Source organism: Notolepis coatsorum (assembly GCF_963971535.1).
Source record: "Notolepis coatsorum genome assembly, chromosome: 1".
NCBI classification, from domain to species: Eukaryota; Metazoa; Chordata; class Actinopteri; order Aulopiformes; family Paralepididae; genus Notolepis; species Notolepis coatsorum.
The window spans coordinates 304,529,890-304,553,877 of record NC_140165.1 but is presented as its reverse complement, the minus strand read 5'-3'; the positions used below and the strand labels follow the sequence as shown (position 1 = coordinate 304,553,877).

At 42.6% G+C, this 23,988-nt stretch overlaps 1 protein-coding gene across 2 annotated transcripts in view; it reads right to left on the bottom strand.

Moving 5' to 3' along the window:
* The window catches only part of dixdc1a (DIX domain containing 1a), a 45,644-nt gene extending 29,935 nt beyond the window's left edge, over nucleotides 1–15,709 (bottom strand). For both annotated transcript variants that reach the window (XM_084313895.1, XM_084313896.1), the window contains exons 1-3: nucleotides 15,149–15,709; nucleotides 1,724–1,881; nucleotides 1,009–1,154 (exon numbers count right to left, since the gene is read on the bottom strand). In XM_084313895.1, coding sequence (XP_084170021.1) covers nucleotides 1,009–1,154; nucleotides 1,724–1,881; nucleotides 15,149–15,171 — 327 coding nt within the window. In that variant the 5' untranslated portion in view covers nucleotides 15,172–15,709. The remainder of the gene's footprint in view (nucleotides 1–1,008; nucleotides 1,155–1,723; nucleotides 1,882–15,148) is intronic.
* Nucleotides 15,710–23,988: the final 8,279 nt, after the last annotated feature.

Here is a 23,988-nt window from a genome sequence, read left to right as displayed (position 1 = left end):
AAAATAATTGACCTTCACTGACGTTTAAAACACCTCAGCGAGGCACCTCTGTAATTTAAACTCTGTGTCGGTCAATTATTTTGCGACAATGACCTCGTTATCCCATACATATTTCATAAGAGGGTGGAATTTGGAAAACTGTATCGTTCACTTCACTCACGCTCTCTCAATCCCAGCGCAGAATTAATTAATTTGTATCCGACATTGCAACCATTGCAACAAGCATGATTCATGTACAATCTCATTTCCCCTTCTGCCTTCTATAACACGGTAAGGAAATACATTTTCTTTTTTTACTGTAAAAAGGAATCAGGGACGTTCTCTGGGACAGGATATGGTCGAGGACAGAATGACTTAATTCAGGGACTGTCTGGGATGACCTTAATATATAGACAGACCTATATGTATGAAAGGTGCTTTATAAATACTTACTTACTTACTTACTATATATTTTCATTAAAACTTTAGTGGACGCTTAATATCACACTCATGTTGGATATCATACATACATTGTAACGATTTGAGGCTTTGTTTCCAGGGGCTTTAAGTATCTAAGTTTACTTTGAATCTGATCCAAATCATTATCCTAGTGATTATTCTGCGGATAAACCAAAGGTTTTGATTTAAGACTGAAGTAACCCCCCCCCCCCCCCCCGAACGGTTCTTGGAAAGGAACGGAGCCAAAAGATCCGGCTCCCTTCAAAAAGAGCCGTAAATCATCACTACTTCAGACTGGACCAATAGAAATAATGTAAAAATATATTTTACAAATTGACATTCCTGTCAGCTCGGCTTCGACTAATTTGTTCTCCGCCAGCGGTTATTTAGGCGCCAGGGGACACACGGAAGCGGGGGGGGAAACGATCAGACTATCCCCCCTTATTATTTACTGCTCACTTCCAGAGCCGCTGCATTAGGCAGAGGGGTGGAGAGAGGCGGCAACGCTCGGAAACGACGTGGGAGCCGACCGACGCGTCCGTCTCGGGCAGAGACTAATGAGAGAGGTACCTGTAGGCGGAACACCATCCTCCTGGCCTCCTGCATCTCTCTCTCCAGCTGCTCCTGGTGGGCCTCCAGCTGCTCCTCCCACGACCTCCCCTCCTCCTCCGCCGCGTCGAGGCCCAGGGCGGGACACAGGCCGCAGAGAGACCCCTCTGAAGAGAACAACAGCAACAGACCAGGGGGTCGGCCCGGTAGGGTTGGTGTACCGAACTCTCTGTACTTGGGTATACCGACCGAATGACATCGGTACTACCTACCGGGTACCGATTCACGCTAGATCAATCGGTAGCGAATTTGGGTACCTTTACGTGTTTAGTATAAGAGTGTAATATTACTAGACTAAGAGGGAGCCTTTTTTCCCCACAAATAATATATATTACTGTCCCGTCTCTTGGGTCTTTGGAAAGACCAGACGAGGCCAGATAATGTTGATATTTACAAACATAATACATGATCGTGCGATTTATTTATTCTAAATAAATTATGTTGATTTTTTTTTTTTAACAACTGAAATAAATTTGTTGGTTATTATAGAGAGAGTCAAGTACCAAAAAAGAAAAGGTACCGTTGGATACCGATACCGAATTCCAGGAACTGGTACCGGTTCAAATGTGAGCGGTACCCAACCCTACGGCCCTGGCACGCGAACAGCCAGGCTTCTTTTTTGATTGACACATGGAATAGTTTAAGATCTCACTGGATAAGAATTGATGTGCCAAACCTGCGTCGGGCTTCCTCTCCGTCGGCTGTGATTTGTCATCCCTGGGCGCCCGCTGGTCTTCGGATTGAGCGTTGACAAATGCTTCTTTAGGGGTGTTAGCGGTCCGGGCGATAATGTCCTCCTCTTTGGGCGTGTGCGCGGGGCTGGCTGAGCTGAGACTGGGACAGATGGTGGGCAAAGACAGGAGCGAGTGAGATTGCATCTCCAGTGCCAAATAAATGGAAGTGGCCCCATAAAACCTGGTGTCAGGAAGAGGAAGCCAGGAGATTAATCATCTCTAAGTGACAGAGAATCATACACAAATTCCATCTGGACTGTGTCATATCGACTCCAACTGAATTCTCAAACTCTTGAACATGGCAAGTATTGTACACACACCAACAGTATGCAATTGATTCAACTGATGGACAAGATGAATGGCTGCCGCCTGCCAGCGGAATACGATACGTCCTTTGATAGTAAAACCTCGCGAAAAAGTAATCACATTTGCCCAAAACAAACTTGCTGAGGAAATACAGGGATTTCTGCAACTCCGTCGTAAATTCTTCTACGGAGGACATTCCCCCCTAGATCGTTTATTTCCCCCTGAGTCTAGTTTGCACAGCCTCTGAATGGTTTGGTCTCCTTCCAGGCAGCGTATTATGCTGAGTCTGCGTGTTGTGATCTTTGTTGTGTGTGCGTTTGCGGCGCCCCGCGGCTCGGACCGCGCGTCGGGTTCACTCTGCTGTGTTTTTAAAAACCAGACGCGGCCATATGTGACCTGTGACCCGTGGCGTTGGACAGGGCCCTCTAACGGGGGGGGGGGCACTCCTCCCTCTGCGTCTGTGGAAAAACAACCCTGCTACTGTGGTGAGATGAGCCGATATTCAACACGCACGCACACACACACACACACACACACACGGCCCCTAAGCAGTAGTGGTGTCTAGGGGTACACTTGCTGTAATGCCTGCAACATTTTGAAAATTATAGTGTATCGTCTGCACATTTTTTAAATATTCTTGACTGCAGGGTAGACTTCAAGTGAGGAGTGACTCAGTGTATGCTGGCTTCATATACCCATTACTGAATGCTCTCAGTTATATGTGTGGATGCATGTATTATTATATATCTATTATTATTAGACACAACAAGGGATCAGAAATAGTGCCTGCCAGGCTTAGGCCACACTCCCAACACTGCCCCCCCCCCCCCCCCCCCCCCCCTAATCACAGTGTACCCCCCAGCAAAAAGCTAGACTACACACTTATACTACCCATAAGGCAACTAAAGAAGGATTTGAACTCCGGTTACTTTTGTTCAGTCAAGAATCTCCTCGCCGAGTTGCGAGATTTATATTAGTTAATGAGTTTTTCTGATTTCTGACAGTGTAACACGTTCTAGGTGTGGGTTGTAACTGCAACACTCTCCTAGTATCGTCTGCCTCTCTCGAGTTCACACCACCGTGGGAGTTGAGATATGAATATGACACAAAACAAGCCCTGGGCATCGTCTGTACATCACCCCTGCTTCAGCTAGTAATGAGACTGAGCCTGGGCAGCGCGGTACTGTACTTCAGACAGTGTTGACAGTAACATGAGCGGTACTGTACTTCAGACAGTGTTGACAGTAACATGAGAGAGGCGGGCCTGTTTTGTTTTCTTTTACCATGTCTTCAGCTGTAATATGATTAACCCCGAACATATTCAAAGATAAGTAGCGTGTCTTCTCCTGCTTGTTTCAGTGTTCAACTTTAAATACGGACCGTTTAGTGATGGAAAGCCCCGTTATAAGGGTACAAAAGCTACATTCATCACGCTGAGCCTCTTCGGTCAATGAGAAACCGTAATTGAGTAATTTGCAGATAGTGTGTGGGGTATTTACATAAAATTAATAACGTTCATAGAAGTTAATGTTTTAATTTAAATTATATATTTTCTAGATCCCCGAATTATTTCATTACTGCAAAGAATAATTACTGAGGAAAATGCTATGGGCTATCCACTATGATGGGAGGATTCATGATAGACCATATTCGTGAATGTAAAAGGATCTAATTTAATTTAGAGGGGGGAATTATCAATAGCGTAATTACAGTGAGTAGTATTGTCACACATCAGAGTTCAGTGATAAGATATTCATTCATTTATATATTTATATATATACTGTTCACGTTTTCATAGTCAGTTAGTCAGTGGGTGGTCTGAATTAATAATGATCTACGTGTGCCGACATTCACAAAGGCTAGAATTAGGGATGCACCGATCCGACTTTTTCAGTCCCGATACCGATACCTGGGTTTGGGTATCGGCCAATACCGATACGATACTTATTGTCCAATCCCCCCCCCCCCAAAAAGTTAAAAAAAATAAAATGTATCCACGTTTTTTCTTTTTTTTATAAATTTTGTTTTTAAGAATTGTTAAGGATCACAAGTGTGTTTTTGATTTGTTGTAAACAAAGACAGAAAATAAACTTCATTCATTCAATTAATAAACTGTATGCCTCACTGTCACTGTGTGGAAGAGACTGGGATCATTCTTTTGTGCAAGGCAACATCAGGCTTGACTTAAAACATTACTTTCCTAACTTAGTGAAACTAAATGTAACAAATTAACACATAGATATAAATGTACTGGTTATTTCTTATTTTATTTATTATTAAAAAAAATAAATAAAAAAAATAAAATTCGATATATTTTTCTTTTTTACCGATACCCGATCCAGCTATTTTACTGATATCGGCGGCCGATACCGATACCAATATCGGATCGGTGCATCCCTGGCTAGAATGGTAACAAAAATGTTTTAAAGAATTCTTACCGCAGCATCTGGCGCTCTGCCATGGACCCTGTGCTCGTGGTCATGCTGCTGCCGGGCTCATTTCATTAGCTAACGTTAGGTCCATCATCCTCACGTGTTGCACAAACAAACAGATGCTTTTTATTTGTCAACAGGTCAGTCTTGTGGACGTGGTGTTATGAGAGGACAACTCTTGTTCCACATATCCCACACTAGACAAGATTTTCACTCACTTTTCTTGTGTTTGCCATGTATATTGTATCCAGCTAGCAGCTACTAAACTAACCAGTTACATTCAAGGGAGCATGCAGACCCATAGATATATCCATGTGTGCAGACCAGGCAGCTACAAGCTCACACATGGAGGTGTTGTTCATGATAGAACACTCCCATAGTGGCTCAAATAGAACATTGCACTATACGGTTCCACCCTCAATTATTTGAATGATGTTTTTAACAGCAATGCATATTACAATAAAATGATCTATTTTTTTTTTTTTTTTTTATATTTAAAGGTGCTATTGATAACATTCAGCCACTAGATGTCACACTAGAACATCAGCATGTCATGTATCCAATCAGATGCATTCCATGTGGGGAAATGGGAAGTATGGGGGGGGGGGGGGGGGGGGCAATACTTTTATTCCGTTTTTATTTTATTTTACTCTATATACAGATCTATAGCCTTTCATATTTTATTAAATATAATTTTTTAAAGGGACAGTAATGTGAAAGAGGTGATGGGCCTAAAAAGAATACGATAATACAAATCTTCAAAGGAAATACATTGTCGTGTAGCATTGCATGCGGTGTCAAAAATGACGTTTGTTTTATTGGAATATTTGGAGATTTTCTACATGTGGTGTAAAAGACATGCATAAAAACGAATAAATAATGTCCAATTCAAATTTAATAATTCATTGAATCATAAAGAGCATCTATTTATCTACCGAATGAAAATAGCATTCTTTATCTAACTCGTTATTATGGCAGTGAAACAGTCGAGGCCACGGCTCGAGGAGGGAGCCAGTGGATTGACGGCCTTATCTGATGCTGTTGTGATTGTCCACAGGAAACAAGGCAGCAGATGCCAAGTTATCTTGTCATCACAACTTCAAGGAAGGAACACACAGTGAACTACAGGACATCTTCTGTTCTTTTCCCACAGTTTAGATTTGGGATATTAAAAACACATTTCCTTCAAATGCTCTTTGCTAAATGTTGTGCCAACTGAGACCCCCCGGGGATGTATATGGACTATATGGGATAAGCCTGGGGTTAAGTACAGGGATTAGCAAGAGATGAGCTTCATTGCAACAGATTAATATGTTTTGAGTATTTTACACGTCACTTTGTGTGGAAAAAAAACGGCATGTTTTATAATACCTAACACTATATTTATAATATAATAGTAAAATAGTTCAACTCAAGATAGTAGTCTGGAAATCACCAAGGGCCTGTTGCATGATCAGTCCGATTGTATTTGCATTCAAACTAAGACTGATTTATTTTGAGGCTGAACTTGGGTTAAAGTGATATTTCACTTTGAAGATTCATCTACTGTGGGTTCTAGAATAACTTGACCAGAGGACCAACATTATCAGCTACTCTAGTGACCCATTCTATATGCTGTGTTGTAAAATCGACGTCAAGTCAAAATTCTATGTTATGTATCATGAATTCACTAATGAATTCTGTGTTCTGAATAGTAAATTCAGTGTTTTAGATTTTCCATTTAAATTCTATGTTCGGGCGGTCGGGTGGCGTAGCGGAGATTGCGCTCGTCACCAATGCAAGAGGCTGCGGTCTCGACTCCCGGAGTCAGCATTGCCTGCGGCTTGGGCCGATCGTCATACTAACTCGTTTGGCTGAGTTAGCGGGAGGGAAGTCGTGGGTGGTAATCTGGCGTTGTGGACAGCGACGCCTACAGGTCAGGTCTGGGCGCCTGCTCAGCGAAAGGCAGGAAGTGGCGAAGGCAGCGTGACCTCCCACGTGTTACTCTTCACCAATGAGAGTCCTCGCTGCCAGGTGAAAAGAGAGCTGCTGGCTGTCTCCGCATGTGTCGGAGGAAGCATGTGGTAGACTTCAGGGTTCCCTTGTACCGACCAGTAGGGGGAACATGCGCACAACGACCAGGTAGGGGAGGGGGGGAATTGGCATAACGACTAAATTGGGATGGGGAGAAAAACATAGAAAATCAGGCAGAGAAAAAGAGGATAAAAAATATATATATATATATATTTATTTATATATATAAATGTTCACATTTTCTCAATTCTAAATCACATTTTCTAAACTCTGTTTTAATGTTATGGTTGTGTTCTGAATTCCAAATGTAGTGTGCTCTAAATTCTATGGTCTAAAATAAACATTGTGCTTTAAAATGGCAAAAAAACGCCCACGTTCAAAATTCTAAAACCCTGCGTTCTGTGTTCTAAAAATGAGGTGTTCTGAACATGCCTGTACTAATGCTGTAGGGGGCGGCTGGTGAAATCTTCCTGGACACTAAGATTTTAGAATGTATATACATACCAGAATGTATATCCCGGACCGTATTTTATTATTTATTCTATTCTTATTTTTAATATTCCTATTTTAGTCCTATTGACTAGCTAAATGTTTATTGTTGTTCAATGTGAGAGATCTGTAGTGCCGAATTTCCCTCTGGATTATTAACCCTTTCACTGCCGCACTACCAAAACGGTTAACCCTTTCACCGGGACAATTAGGGCTGTCTTAAATACTTCGAAGCTTCGAAGCTTCGTTCGATGGGCATGGGATTCGAATATGAAAATAAAATTCTATTATGTAAAAAAAAAATTGAAAAAAAAGAAAAAAAATTGCTAAATCAACTCTGCCTCACTCTCTTTGTTAATTACAACAATCAATGCTGTTTGTTATTTAAGATGAGGTCGGACTCGGCACTGACAGATTTGTGTTCATTGTGCTGCTTTTATAAAGCCTCAAATGACGGCTTACAATATTTCATGGAAGCAAAGTGTTTAGTTTGTCTAAGATTTTAAAAGGTTTAAACTTTACAGCACTGACAAAGTGCTGTACAAGCCCCAAAAAAATATATAGATATATATATATTAATAATTTTTTTTGTAATTTTTTTTTTTTTTTTTTTACTTTCGAAGCTTCGAATTAAAAGCGAATCTCGGCCGCGAAGCTTCGAATTTCAAAAAAAAATCGAAGGTCAGCCCTAGCAGCAATACACAGAAGGTTAAATGATTTCTATTCTATTCTATTCTATCAGGGGATGGGAATCTTTGGACCGGCACAATTCCCTGAGCACCAACTGTCTATTCTGCTGTGGCACTTCAAAGCACTGCAGGCTGAGAGAGGAGAGGGAGGGAGGGCAACGGGATGACAGTTGGCCTGCGGTTGGCCTGTCAGAGGGAAGGAAGGGATAATTGATGAGGACGGGAGGAAGGGGGTGAGGGTGGGGGGTGAGCAAAAAAAAGAAGACCACGCCAAACGACACCCAGTGCATTATATGTGCAAGTGAAATCCCCTTCAATGATCTTACCTCTCATATTATTTCTAAAATGATAACCTCTACATTAACTCTTTTGCCCCAAGTTGTTCTCCTCCTTGTTTCTCCTTTTTTTAAATGACCTAAATATTAATGAGACATGATCATGCTTCTTAAAATGCTGCTCAAATGATTATCTCAATAGAAGTATGTTTATCTAAGGCAGGGGTCTCAAACTCGCGGCCCGCGGGCCAATTGCGGCCCGCTGGATGATATTTTGCGGCCCCCTACTTGACATCAAAGTAAAAAATAAAATTACATTTTAATTTAAATTTTTTTATTTTAAATTGTTTTAATGTTGTGGGACTTGTACAGCACTTTGTTCAACTTTGTCAGTGCTGTAAAGTTTAAACCTTTTTAAATCTTAGACAAACAAAACACTTTGCTTTCATGAAATATTGTAAGCCGTCATTTGAGGCTTTATAAAAGCAGCACAATGAACACAAATCTGTCAGTGCCGAGTCCGACCTCATCTTAAATAACAAACAGCATTGCTTGTTGTAGTTAACAAAGAGAGGCATAGTTGATTTTGCAAAAGATTTTTTTTTAAATCATATATATATATAACATTTGATGCAGCCCAGCCTCACCCAGACTCTACCTCCAGCGGCCCCCAGGTAAATTGAGTTTGAGACCCCTGATCTAAGGGAAGCCTCCGGATTTCATCTCTGGTTTGTCTCCTAAGAGGCCTTTAGGAGAAGTATATCCCAGATTCAAACAGTCACTATGATATCAGAATGAGAAGATCCAGTTCATCTCATGAGACCAGAAAAATATCACTCGTAGGGTGATTAGTAAATGTCGAATGGATAGATTTTAATTTTTGATGCAGATCGGTATATTTGACTGTAAGTTTGAAAGGTCAATATTAGGCGTAATTGAAAAAAGGCAAAGGCCTACTGAAATCACTGTATGTGACTAGTTTTCTCTAGAGATTGCTCTCATATCTATCAATTCTAAACTAGTCAGTGTTCGGTCAGTCTTTTGGGGGTTATTTTGAGGAGAATGATGATTTGGGGAGTGGCAGGGATCATCATTGAGGAGGCCAGGGGCTCAAGGTTGTGCAAAGTGGGAAGCTACTTTGCTGGGCATCGACTGCTGTAATAATGTTCAGTCAAGCCAACTACCCCTCACCTCACATGTCGTTGGAACATGTGTTGTCGGATTGTGTGCTGTAGCAGAGATGGCTAATTCAAAAGGCTCTTCCTCTCTCCAACTGGGACCATTGTGAAAAGTCAGATGCAACTCTAATAATGGGAATGAATGTCACACATTGTGGGTTTAGATAGATAAAAAAATATATATATATCTTAAGTATATATATTTCTTAGGTCAATACAATTCTAACATTGTGTGATTGAATGCAACTAGCTAACCTCGCTACTTCAATCTAGCTATGATTTACGGGGACAATTTCCTCTAAAATTGAAATTCCAACTCATTCCTTTTGACCCTTGTGTACTGTGGTGTTCAGGTCTGTGGGACCCCTTTTCAATGTTTACTAAAGGATAAATGATACAATAAATAGTTTTTCTAACCTGAGACTCATTAGCCTTGACTCATTTTCTGTGAAGAATATGTAAAACAACAGATTTGCATTGAGTGCTCACTCAGTCACTGTGCACCCTCTCCTACACATTACATAATGTGGAAGTGTGGAAATTGTAGGTGACACCAAAAAGGTTTTCACTGTGTACCTTCACTGTCTGCCTCCACCTTGTTCCATTTATACTTGTCAAGATAAACATGATTTATTCCATGCACGCCTCGATTATAATGGATTCTATTCACATTTTATCGCAAAAAAAAAAACGATAGCACTTTTATTGATGAATGTGATCTAGCAGAGACAAATTGCAAACATTAACCATAGGCCTATACAGTGTCTAGATTCCTTGTAATTGAGATAAAGTTAACATCTGTTATGTATTCTTCTTACGTGAATTGTTATGTGTTTATTGTTTTAAAATCCCAATACTGTTGTGGGTCCACCAGACCCGTGAACATTGGGTGAGGAACAAAAACGCTAACACCACACAAGGGTTAAAAACATAACTCGCTTTTTTACGCTCTAAAATGTCATACCGTTAGTAGGGATGCACCGATCCGACTTTTTCAGTCCCGATACCGATACCTGGGCTTTGGGTATCGGCCGATACAGTCAGAGTAGCGATCCGATACCCATTGTCTGTTTTGTTCTTGTTTTAGTTTTTCGTCGTCTATTCTGGTGTTTTAGCAAATCGTTTTCTTTTCTCTTCACATGTATTATGTCTTGTATTTTCTACTGATGTTTTAAAAATGCTGTGAAGCACTCTGTGCACTCGTGCTGAGAAGGGCGCTATACAAATAAGAGTTTTACTTATTTTACATTGTTCAATTAATAAACTGTGCATGCCTCACTGTGTGGAAGAGACTGGGGTCATTATTTTGTGCAAGGCAACATCAGGCATGACTTAAAACATTACTTTCCTAACTTAGTGAAACAAAATGTAACAAATTAACACATAGATATAAATGTTTTTTATTTTAATATTATAAGAACAATTATTTAAAAAGATTTTTTTACAGATACCCGATCCAGCTATTTTAGTCATATCGGGGCTGATATCCGATATCAACCGGATCGGTTCATCCCTAACCGTTAGCCTGGTCCATCCTTGAAAGGCAGCTTTTCGCCGGACCTGGAGGGCCGGTCTACAACAGCGAATGTCCCTAACTGACTGACTGACTCCCCATTGTTGAAACACACGTGCCGTGCGTGAGTCTCGTGGCCTGGTCCAGTTTAACTAGGCTTTCCTAGTCCCGTTTTCTTTCAAGCATTTCACTAATTGAATCATCGTGCATGACGGAAACACTACCTTTCAATAGCGGTGCACTGACTGTGCACCACTGGGACTTCTGCAGCCGCACCCCGACTCCACTACCACTGATTTTTCTTTTTGATGCAGATTGGTATACTTGACTGTAAGTTTGAAAAGTCAATATTAGACTTAATTGAAAAAAGGCAAAGGCCTACTGCCCTACTGAAATCACTGTATGTGACTAGTTTTCTCTAGAGATTCTAAACTATTCAGTGTTCAGTGAGTGTTTTGGGGGTTATTTTGAGGAGAATGATGATTTGGGGAGTGGGGATCATCATTGAGGAGGCCAGGGGCTCAAGGTTGTGCAAAGTGGGAGGCTACTTTGCTGGGCATCGACGGCTGTAATGTTCAGTCAAGCCAACTACCCCTCACATGTCGTTGGAACATGTGTTGTCGGATTGTGTGCTGTATAGCAGAGATGGCTAATTCGGAGTCGACTCCATGTTGGCCATTTTGTTAACAGCTGCCAACTCGTAATGAGGTCACATTTGTCACAAGCCTGCTTATTGGGTCACCTTGTTTCTGGAAACGGTTGTTTTCACCAGGTTAGCCATTGATTTGCTTTTAAATGAAGGGTGTGTGGGGAGGTCTAAGAGTAGATTCTACTGCACTTCGACTCTCAGAGTCACTAAACCAGGAGTTGTCCCCGTCTCTGTTTAGACTCTGTTGGAGTTGAGCGGTAAATAACTATGTACAGATACCGAGAACATTTTTGTCACTCCATGTTACCTGCTACCTGTTACTGCACAATGTTGTTTTCTTCTTTTGATTCTATTATATGTACCACTGTATTGCACATCGTTGCGGGCAAGACCACCCGCATTTCATTGTATACCTGTATGCCGTGACAATTAAAACTCTTGACTTGACTTGACTCACTTGGGGTCGATTATCACTACTCTTTCACCGGTGGTGAAAACAGTTCCCTGGCTGAGAGACACTGAATGAGCCAGGTTAAAAACAGAGGGCCTTTCACACTAAACGATTGGTCTTTTCCAAATTTCTTGTCACGCCATCTGAAAAATAATGATCGCTGTATCGTAAATTACTCTGATATTAAACATGCACAATACTGCCATCATCTGAGCACAGTTAACTGGATCAGGGTGTACCCCGTCACCAACACACTTGTTCATTGAGTGTGACTCAAAGGTAGCCTCTGTAGTAGCGAGGCGTGTTTTACCTGTTATTTTCTTTCAGCAAACCATTTCACACAACTGCAGTGACCAAGAGCTGCTGCACTCCAGCCTCCCTGACCCCCACACACACACGCAGACAACCAACACTTGAGACCCTATATTCCCCCCAGCCCTGTTTTCTTACTAAATTGGTCCTTCATTGCAGTCCTTCCGCCCTGTCGGTCTACGAGGGAACGAAGGACTGAGAACATTGGACAATGGGCTGAGGGAACAGTGACCCCCCTTGGCCTAACTACTCCCAATCCCAGGACCATTATCATAATTGAGCCATAAAATAATCTTATTGGCCTACAAATAGAGCATGGGCAATATGAAGATATGCCCGTTTAATACACTATTGTCCCACTAATAGACCCAGCAAAGTTTTGTCCGCTGAAGTAAAGTGTTTTTTCATGAATTAAACAATTACTTTAATGTTGGATTTTCAGTTAGCACAAAAATGCAGAATTAGGACAGCTGGCAATGCTAGCAATGCTAATAGTAGGCCTATTCTTAAGCGCTAGCAATATGAAAAGCCTATTATTTAGGAGTGTAACGGTACACAAAAGCCACGGTATACGGTACGTACCTCGGTTTTGAAGTCAAGGTTCGGTACGGGTTTTCGGTACAGTGGGGGAAAGTTTGGCTTTCCATATTCCACTCAGGGGTGATGTAGTGTGCAGTAACTAATTGTACTTATTACATGGCGTTTTAACATTAGCCTAAATGCTTGATTGTGATTGGTCAATAGCGCTCATCAGAGGTCCGTTATTACTCGATAACGGACCTCTGCCGAGCAATAATGACCGCTGTGCGCAGCTGGACCAATCAAGCCCACTGACACACAGATCGCAGTCATGAAAGCTGCTCAGCATATGCACAGCTGCACTCAGTCATCAGTGCAATCAGACCACAGACCTGCCGGCTGCCGAAACAGAACTGCGTCTGCATTTGATCTCATCTTGTCGATGGTGTGAAATGAATTAGGTATATTGTTAGTAAGTTAGCCATGTAATAAGCGGGATAATGTATAGCCTATACTCGGTCATTGTCGCAAAATAATTGACCTTCACTACGTTTAAAACACCTCGGCTGCGCCTCGGTGTTCCAGAACTCCGTGTCGGTCAATTATTTTGCGGCAATGACCTTAGCTCTATACATTATCCCTTACTTGTAGGGCTGTCAATGAATATTCTATATTGAAATTAATAATCGACTTGTAAAAACAAATTTGATTGTGAAAAAAACAGCCCCCGGTGGGCGGTCGTTAGTGGTTAACATACCGTTGTATTAGTTCGGTACACTACACAGCCGTTCGGTACGGTACGGTACACACTGAAACGGTTCGGTACGGATACGTGTACCTTTACACCCCTACTATTATTTGTATTTGACCATAGTAGGCCTAACAGACAAGTATTTCCCCCAAGGAGAAGGTGTCTTAATTGTGATAGTCATGGTTTGGATTTTTTTTATCAACTTTTATATTATCCGTGATGCAGGGTTGACAACGCTATCATCAATTGTCACAATACGTTGTGGAAATCAAACAGGTATGACATAATCTTCAAGGCCTTAACTGGGCAGCTAGCCCTCTTACATGACAAGAAGACCTGTGCCAACCTCACCATCTCTGTACTGGTGACCAAACTTCCTGACCTTTCCAATAGCAGCGCCGTCAACACAGACTCACCCCCATCTTGAGAAGCCATTGGGACGGTCAGATCGGGGTCAAACTTGAGTAATGTATCCCCCAGCTTGGATTTACGTTGATCTTTTTTGCAACAGTCCCCCCAAATGACGGTTTGTTCTCCAGAATGCAAATAAAAACTCAAACAAATAAACAAAAAGAGAATAAAACTACAATAAAACATAAAACCAAATGAAAAGTGTAGCCTGATGCCTGAACTCCAATTTGTTGTTAGTCAATTAGGTTGGAACTCAACTATGGTCTGTATTTACCTGCACATAGACCTTTTACATATCTATACTATACCTATATCTGTACATATCCTACTCTTACTCTAGTTACTAGTTAAGCTGTATGACTAGTTGACTACCATACTGTCTTTACACCTGTACCACTGTACATAGTATACTACAACTCTGTATCTGATGTAGTACTAATATTTTGTACCCAGTTTAATCACCTGTACATTGTATATCACTGTTGCAGTTTACTGTTACATGTGTACTCTGGTTAGATGCCAAACTTCTTTTCATTGTACTGTACTTGTTCTGTATTATGACTATACATTTTAATCTAATCTAAACTAAACTAAAAGGAAATCATGTTGAAATCGAAACCACTTGACATTAGGCTACATGGCACACAAATAGTCCCGTAGTTGGTATTCTAATGATAGCGAATCAGGGATGATCAAATAGATGAGAGACAAGCTCTTGCAGTCCCTGAACACTGGGGGCCTATAGTGCTACTTTATACGTTGCTAGGCAATAGCACTCCTTCTTCTCACACGTGCAAACATGGGATTGGGGACCCACCCATTTGTATTTTATTTGTTTTGTATTTTGTATTGTATTTGTAAATCTGGTATGTCATAAATGTATAGATGTAGCATTACTGTATATCTGTATGTCATGTATGTCATGTTATGATGAATTGAAAATGGGGGACCCTGATGTAAACAAGACGAAAATCTTTCTCTGGTCTGCATCCCCTTAACAATTGTGTGTATTTAGCCGTACTGTATTGTACCCATTCTTCAATCTGTTCATAAAATGTTCAATCAATCAATCAATCAATCAAAGCTCTTGCAGTCCCTAAACACTGGGTCCCTGTAGTGCTACTTATACACGTTGCTAGGCAATAGCACTCCTTCTTCTCACACATGGTTTGGGGACCCACCCACACGACACTGCCATTGTACTCCACAGGTATTATGCTTCACTCTTTGTTGAAAGAATGTCGGGCATGTTAATGATGTCACCCTATACTACACATAGCTGTGTCATAGACTCAAGCAAGCCATACCGGTGAGGTGACTAGCTAAATACAAGCATTAGGATGATAAAAAAAAAAAAAATCCAGATCAAGAGCTCTTACCATTTCATCTGTTTGGCTCCCATTGTGCTGGCTGCACACTCTTATTAACCTCCCATGCAGCCCGGTATGACCTGCATCTGGGTGGTGATGATGCCCCACGATTCTCAGCCAGGAGCAGGACCCCCCTTCTCAGTCATAGACCCCCCGGTTCAGAGCCACCGGGAGCCGGGGAGCAGCCCCTGCCTGGCGGGGCGACCAGAGGAGGAGTCCCCCCTAAAGACCGGGCTACTGTTCGCTCTGAAATAACAGCGTGTTCACTTCAAATCCCCTGCAGCAGCAGCAGAAGCAGCATGTTCCCACAGCAGAAAAGGCTTTTACAATCCTAATCAATTACAACCGGACTCTTCCCTAAAAAATCAGCGAGGAGAGGAGAGAGGATCTGTCGGTGTTTAGCTCCACCACCGTCGGCTGAGTTCTGCCTGGTTTCTCATCGCACTACTCGCCCACACCACCACCAGCCCTCCATTCAGCAGCACAATGTTATTGTTCCTTGTTGTTGTGGAGGAGAACTGATGCAGCTCTTGTGCATCTCTTCGCCCCTTTTCCTGCCTCTATTCCTCCCTCACTCTCCCTCCCTCCCTCTCTCTCTTCTCCTCCGTCGCACTGGCTTTTCAGCAATCCTTCTTTCTCTCAGTGCGCGTGGATGTCAGACATGTCTGGGTCTGGGTGTGTGTGTGTGTATGCTTACCCTCCCCCTCCCACTCTCTCTCTCTCTCCTCCTTCCTTTCCCCCCTTTCACAAGGAGGAGGAGGAGGAGGGGGGGACTCTCTATTTCTGTGTGTGTCTGTGAGAAAGAGAGAGAGGGGGGAGAGAGAGAGCGAGACTGTACAGTAACTGTGCATAATAGCCTAACCGTGGGGATACGGTTCATGGAAATGGAAGCTATTCAAGCCCTGTGTGGTATTATAGCCTATAGCCATTTTTGTTTTTCACTAAATCATAGGCTTGAGGTAAAGTCATAGAGGCCAGGGGTGCCCCGCCAGACAAGCTGAGACATGCAGGAGAGAATATATTCCCAGAGAGAGGGAGGGAGGGAGGTATGGAATAACAAAAAGCTTTTGTGTGTGACATGGAAGTGTTATTTGGGGAAGATACTTTGGACCAAGCAGCCTATCATATCATATATATATGCCTCTGGCTCTGTTAGAGAAAGTACTGGTGTTATTATTAACAAGAATGTGTTCAGCATCAGTGAACAATAGCTGCTTTCTCAGCGTAGTACCAGCCTGCCTGGATACAATATGACAGTGTCTTGAAACACGTATGAGCCGGGCAGCACGTGGAGGGACTCGGGTCGGTGATTTGAAGGTAGAATCATCAGATGTTGTGTTTGTGTACAACAGGCCCAGTTTATTTTGGGACAGTCCTGAAGCTGTGTGTATCCTGGCTAGCGTCCCAACAGGCTTCCCTGGTGCTAGACTCTTCACTCTGCCAACTATGGGTCACAGGGGGGTCTGTTTATGATGGATCCCCCAAATGTATATTAATTAAGATTAGCTTTGGTTCAAAGTTTGTTTTTATTTGTCACATATAAACGTACATGTACTTCACAGTGAAATGCTTTGTTCTGTATGAGCCCCTGAGAATGTGCTTCATACAGTAAAAAAAAAAGTAAAGGAGGAATAACACTATAGTATACTATATATAGACTAAGGTTAGTACAACCTAAGTACAATCTAAGTACAGTGAAAGACAATGAGGTACAAATGCAGACTTAATGAGGTACACACTTTTAAGGCAAGGTACAAGATACAAGAGTTTTATTTGTCACGGCATACAGGTATACAGTGAAATGCGGGGGGTCTCGCCCGCAACAATGTGCAAATACAAGTAATAATATAAGAGCCCAACCAATAGTGCGACATAGTGCAATAAACAAGTAAACAAAGTAGGCATATCGGTATCTGTACATGAGCTATTTACAGAGCTATTTACGATCTCAAGCTATACTATTCTTAAAGTGACCTTTCCTTCTGTAAAGTGTCCATAGTGTGAGCGTGTGCAGCATGAGTGTGTGTGTGCTCATGTTAAAGTGGCTGCTAGTGTGTGAGCGTGTACAGTGTGTGTGTTGTGTGTGTGCTCATGTGTGCTTGTGTGTGGAGAGTTCAGTGTTCAAGGCTCTGATGGCCTGGGGGAAGAAGCTGAGCCTTCTGAGTCTCTCTGTACTGGCCATGAGACTCCGGTAGCGCTTGCCTGGCCGCAGCAGTGCAAAGAGGCAGTTGTTTGGGTGTCTTTGGTTATTCTCTTAGCCTTGCCCCTGCAACGCTTGGTATAGATGTCCTGGAGAGTGGGAAGCCCACCTCCAATTGTGCGTTCGGCTGAACGGGCCACTCTCTGTAGTCTGCTGCGGTCGTGTGCGGTGCTATTCCCAAACCAGGAGGTGATGTTACCAGTCAGGATGCTCTCTATTGTGCATGAGTAGAAGTTCTTATTAAGGATCTTCTGCCTCATTTTTAACTTCCTTAGGCGCCTAAGGAAGTAGAGGCGCTGCCGTGCCTTCTTTATTACACTGTCGATGTGTGTGGTCCATGTCAAGTCCTCGGATATGTGGACTCTGAGGTACTTAAAACTGTTCACTCTCTCGACTGGTGCCCCGTCGATGCTGAGGGGGCTGTAGTCCCTAGCCCCCGACCTAAAATCCACAATCATCTCAATGGTCCCCAGAGAGACATTTAATAGCCTACACTCAGTAGTACTAATTTGTATATTTTGTACTCAGTATAATCATCTGTACATTGTATATTGCTGTTGCACTTTTTTTAGTTGTACTGTACTTGTGCTGTATAATGACAATACATTTTAAATGTAAAGAATAGTAAAGAATAACCTACTAATCTTATTGTCTTACTGTGTTGTTGTTGTATCATTTTGTTACTGTGTCCTTTGCTTTTAAATATTTTTTTTAAGTACTCTGATCTATTTAAATTTGTATTGCTGCCTATATTTACCTAATGTTTTTTATCTCTGTTTTGGTACTCTTGTTTTTTTTTATCTATTTTTAGTGCTGCTAATAGTTTTTAATATGCTCCCCCTGTACAGCACTTTGTGCCCCTGTGGCTGTTAAAGCGCTTTATAAATAAAGTTGGATTGGATTGGATTGGATTTTAATCTAATCTAATCTACGAGTCTCACAATGAAAACGAGAGCCAACCCCTGGCATGGACAATCTGCTACTAAATCACCAGTAGGAAACACAAGAACTTGTTGAATGTGCATGCTTGAGATACATGTATAAAGGAAGAACAGAGTATGTTCAAAGCAATACATTTTTGCAAGAGCCAGGAGTGTGGCATTTGTTGTCCATTCCGGTCTGTCAAACTTAGCTGAAACCATTAAGTAGCTAATTGACAGCTCCTGCTGTGGTTGCACCCCTTTGTCCTTGAAGCCTGCTGGCCACAATGTGTAAACAGTAAACACTAAATATTACAATTAGATAGTTCCGGACGCAGTTGCTTATTTTGATGGGGGTCATTTATTGTCAGTACAAATCAGAAAAACCTTTAAAAGGTCAAGTTAATTTAATTAAATTTCACTATTTCACACTATTATTGTTTTTGTTGTTTTGATTGACTAAAAACCTCATTCAGCCGATTCAACTAACACAAGATTCATTGTAAACAAACAGTGCAAGATCTTCTCTGGCTTGCAAGGCTGATTCAACCATAGATCAGCCTCTGATTCAAAGTTGTAGCAGACCTCAACCAAAGAGACTTGAGAAGTGACAATATGTAATGTTTCTAATCATTCATCCTGGAGCATGTACAGAACAAATTGAAACCACCGGCGCTTCGATGATTGATTGATTGATTGATTGATTGATTGATTGATTGATTGATTGAAAACTTTATTAACAGATTGCAGAATGGGTACAATACAGTACAGCTCAATACACACAATTGTTAAGGGGATGCAGACCAGAGAAAGACTTTCGTCTTGTTTACATCAGGGTCCCCCATTTTCAATTCATCAGGACATATATGACATACATGACATACAGATAGTCAGTACTGCTACATCTATACATTTATGACATACCAGATTTGCAAATACAGTACTGTTTGTGATACAGAAGGAGTCAAGAAAAGGGAGTATATACATTTGACGTAGAAACTGTACATTGGAGGAGGTTGGGTGGGGTTGTGTGGGGGGGGTTGGGTACATTGGGATATTGACAACCATACTGGGTAATTTACACTGGAGGTGGTTGGGGGGGGGGGGGGGGGGGACACTGTATAAACAAGCAAAACTGTACATTGAGGGGGGGGGGGAGACACTGTACAAACAAGCAAAATTGTACATTGGACTATTAACAAAACCATACTAGGTAAATTACTGTACATTGGAGGGGGTTGGGTTAGGACATTTACAGGGGCCAGTTTTGAATTGCAGTCTCCCGTAGGTGTCCCTTGAGAGTGGTTTTGAAAGTGGGTAGTGATCCACATTCCTTTACAGCTTTGGGTAGGGCGTTCCACATTGATGTGGCATAATTGCGAAACGTGTTTAGTCCCTTATTGCACCACTTACTGTCACTGCTACAGCCTCAGATGGTCTGGTGTGACCGGCTCGGTCTGCCTTCACATGATACCAGATGCCTAAGAACAAACGCAAAACAAAAGCACAGAATGCCGGGAATTTTTTTTGCAACAATGGAAAACAAATATGCAGCCACATCAACCACCAAGAAACCAATCATTCGCTCTGCAGAAAGCACACACATGTATCCAACCTACCAAGGTCAGCCCACATCACCCCACTTCTAACTCCTAACTCCTACACACCCTCACAGACCCCCAGAGCGTCTGCATCTTCCAGTGCCTGAGACCCACTCCACTTCAGGCTCCTATACATTTACATTTAGTCATTTAGCTGATGCTTTTATCAAAAGCGACTTACAAGTTCTGTACGACAGGTCATCAGGAAGGGCACAACTCTAATCAGCTGAGTAACAATGTTCATCAAAGTGTTGAGTGCTACAGTGTAGGTTAGTATATTAGAACAAGTGCATGACAGTAAGGTTAGTTAGGGTTAGATTTTTTTTATTTTTTTTATTGATCTTTTTCCCCCTCCATTTTCCTCCAATTTTCTCCCATCCCAATGTTAGTCGTATGCCAATTCCCAATCCCTTCCTGGTCGCTGCGCACTTACCCCCCACAGTCAGATCATCTGGGAGAGTGGAGGCTATCACGTGCTTCCTCCAACACACGTCCAGCCAATCAACCGCTTCTTTTCACCTGGCAGTGCGGATCCTCCCTGAGAGGGCGTAGCGTGTGGAAGGATCACACTATCCCACTCAGGTCCTATCCGCGCTTAGCAGGCGCCCCGACCGAACTGTAGGAGTCGCTGTTTACAACGACCCGGACCCACCCCGCCAGCTTCTCCCACCCTCTAATACAGCCAATTGTATTAGTGTGAACGGCCAGCCAAGCTGGTGACAACCCCGGAGCTGTGAGCTGGATTCGAACAGGCGAATCCAGCTCACAGCTCCGGGGTTGGTGACGAACGCAATCTCCGCTACGCCACCTAACCGCCCGGGTTAGATTTATTTTTGAAAAAAAAATCCATTTCAGATAATGGTTGAAGAAGTGCGTCTTTAGTCAACGGCGAAATATTGGACGGGTTTTGGTTGTCCTAACTGTGGTGGGCAGTTCGTTCCACCATTGTGGGGCAAGGACTGAGAATAGGTGATTTCTCCTTGATGACCCTCCCGGAGCTCGGATAGGAGTGGGTCTGAGACGGCCAGAAGTTGCAGAGCGTAGGGGTCTTGAGGGTGTGTAGTTAGAGACCATTGACCGGAGGTAGGCGGGAACGGTTCCCTTTGCCACACGGTATGCCAGGTCGAGGGCCTTGAAGCGGATTCGCCAGTGCAGGTCCCTAAGAAGTGGGGTGACGTCATGGGCTGACTTCGGTAGGTTTGAGATCAGGCTGGCCACTGCAAATATGCAGCCTAGGGGGGGTCATTGATTGATTGATTGATTTGATTTATGGATCCAAAGACACAACAAATCCAAGGGATAACATGCAAAAGTGACAACACTGTTTTCCAGCATGGTCCCCGATGTTCTGACTAAAGGAAGGACATAATACAAATAACATATAAAACAACACATAAAGCAAAAGACCAATACAACAAATCCATATATTCTACATATCTAAAAACAAGTCAATATCATCCTGACCAAATACCATAAAATAGCGCATTTCTTATACCATCATTAAAACAACAATACAAGTATGACCTGACAGGCAGCTATCCGGCCACTTTACCCCAGAGATATGAGCGAACCTGACCTTTAAATATTCCTCTAACACCTGACAGTTTTATCCTAAGTGGAAGGCTGTTCCACATTGAGATACCGGTGTAGAAAAATGAGCTCTGAGCAGGGCGGCTGAGTGGCGCAGTGGGCAAGGCGCTCGCCACTGACGCAGGATACGCTGGAATCGAGCCCAGCTCTCTGCGTTGCTACCGGCTTGGCCGGCCGTCATACTAACACAATTGGCAAGTGTTAGAGGGTGGGAAAGCCGGTGGGTGGGGATTGGACGTTGTGGACAGCGACTCCTACAGGTCGGTTGGGTGACGCCGGTGCGGCGGAAACAGGAAGTAGCGGGGGCAGCGTGAGCCTCCCACGCGTTACTCCTCGCAACTGAGAGTTCGAGCTGCTGTGGTGAAAAGATGCGACAGGCTGCCTCCTCGTGTACCGGAGGGGACACGTGATGCAAGGCCTCACTACAGCCGACCAGTGGGAGGCATAGTCTAGCAACGTTCAAGACAGGGGAGGGAAGAATTGGATAATACAAAATTGGGATGGGAGAAAAATAGAAAATAAGGAGAAAAGGTGGATAAAAAAAAGAAAAATTAGCTCTGAGCCATACTCTTGACCCGAGGCACCTTACAAGAGCGAACACTGGCCCTGGTATTGTGTCCATGCTGCGTATGTACCATATTGATCTGATACTTCAGATAGCTTGGGGCTGTACCATTTACTATGTTGAACATGTGGTTCAGTTTCACCTGTTCAACCCTGAGGTGCCCTTCCTACATGCGTTCTGGGAGGCACACCTAGTATGTACCGAATACCGGCGGTAGTATTGTTTTGCATCACCTGAAGTTTATTTTTTTATTTATTTAGTCGACAGACCACTGGACCATGCTGCGCTCGCATAGTCAAAATGACATTGAAGCAAGGAGGACACTAACAGCTTTTTAACAGCTAGTTAAAAAAGCCTGGTATTCCGATACAGGAACTTGAGTTTACCTGCACTGCACACACAGTGCACACTAGGATAAAATGTTGGCAGCACTATTCTCACATGAGAGAGATTGCTCTAGTGTAAGTCCTAGGTACTTGACACTAGTTGTCCCTAGTTGAAACGAAGCAGGCTATTCTCTGTCCTCGCTCCACCCACGGTGGTGGAACAACCTTCCCACCGCAGTCAGGACAGCTGAAACATGCCCAATCTTCCGCCGTCAACTAAAGACACACATTTTCAATCAATATTTGTTTCAAGTTTCTTTAATAGTTGTCATACAGAAGTACAGAATACTTTTATACAAAATGCTTCTTACTGTTACGCTCCAGAGACTGTGCAAGACAAGATAAGTATGAAATAAAATAACATAGTATAGCATGTAAATTAGAAGTAAAAAATTAGGTCACAGTGTTCAGTATAGACATATGTACAATGTTCGATGCAGAATAGACGTAACTGAGTTACCATATAATATACAATACTATGCAGTGTACTAATATACAATACTATATAGTGCAAGGCAGAAATGGGATGGGGTGCAATTTAGGTAAAATGTACAGTAGGTGTACGAGTTGTAGTGCAAATCCTTTATCAATAAATATAAAGTGTGTTTGTGTGATCTAAAGTGTGGAGAGTGGGTGCTGCAGTGTGTTGTTTGTTTAAGTGAGTGTGTGCGTGTGGGTGTGTGTGCTGTGTGCATTTGATGGTTGTTGCATAGTGTTTATTGTTCGTTTAGCAGCCTGATGGCCTGGGGATAGAAGCTTCTTCTGAGTCTTTCTGTGCTCGCCTTAAGACTCCGGTATCGCTTGCCTGACCGCAGCAGTTCAAAGAGGCAGTTGTTCGGGTGGCTGGAGTCCTTGATGATTCTCTTAGCCTTCCCCCTGCACCGCTTGTTGTAAATGTTCTGGAGGGTGGGAAGCCCCCCTCCAATTGTGCGTTCGGCTGAACGTGTCACTCTTTGTAGTCTGCTAATTTGCGTGTGTCGTGTGTGTGTGTGTGTGTGTTTTGTGTGTGTGTGTGTGTTTTGTGCGTGTGTGTGTGTGTGTGTGTGTGTGTGTGTGTGTGTGTGTGTGTGTGTGTGTGTGTGTGTGTGTGTGTGTGTGTGTGTGTGTGTGTGTGTGTGTGTGTGTGTGTGTGTGTGTGTGTGTGTGTGTGTGTTCATGTGTGCTTGTGTGTGGAGAGATCAGTGTTCAGTGTTCTGATGGCCTGGGGGAAGAAGCTGAGTCGTAAGTCTCTCTGGTCTTGCTGCATGTATGCGGAGGCGCTTGCCTGACGGCGGCAGCTTGAACAGTCTATTGTTGGGGCTATAAGTATAGGTAAGTATGCTCTTATTGCAATACTCAGAAGTCATGGTAAGTATAGGTAAGTATAATTATAGAATAGAATAGAATAGAAATACTTTAATCATCCCGAGGGAAATTTGGCACCACAAATCGCTCACAGTAAATAGTAAACATTTAGGTAGACAAAACAAAAGTCACGAATAAGAATTAAAATAAGCCTAAGAATAAAATACAGTCTGGGATATACATTTCCTATGTTACATTCTAATATAAAATATACAGTAAAAATATACAGAACTATACAGTAAG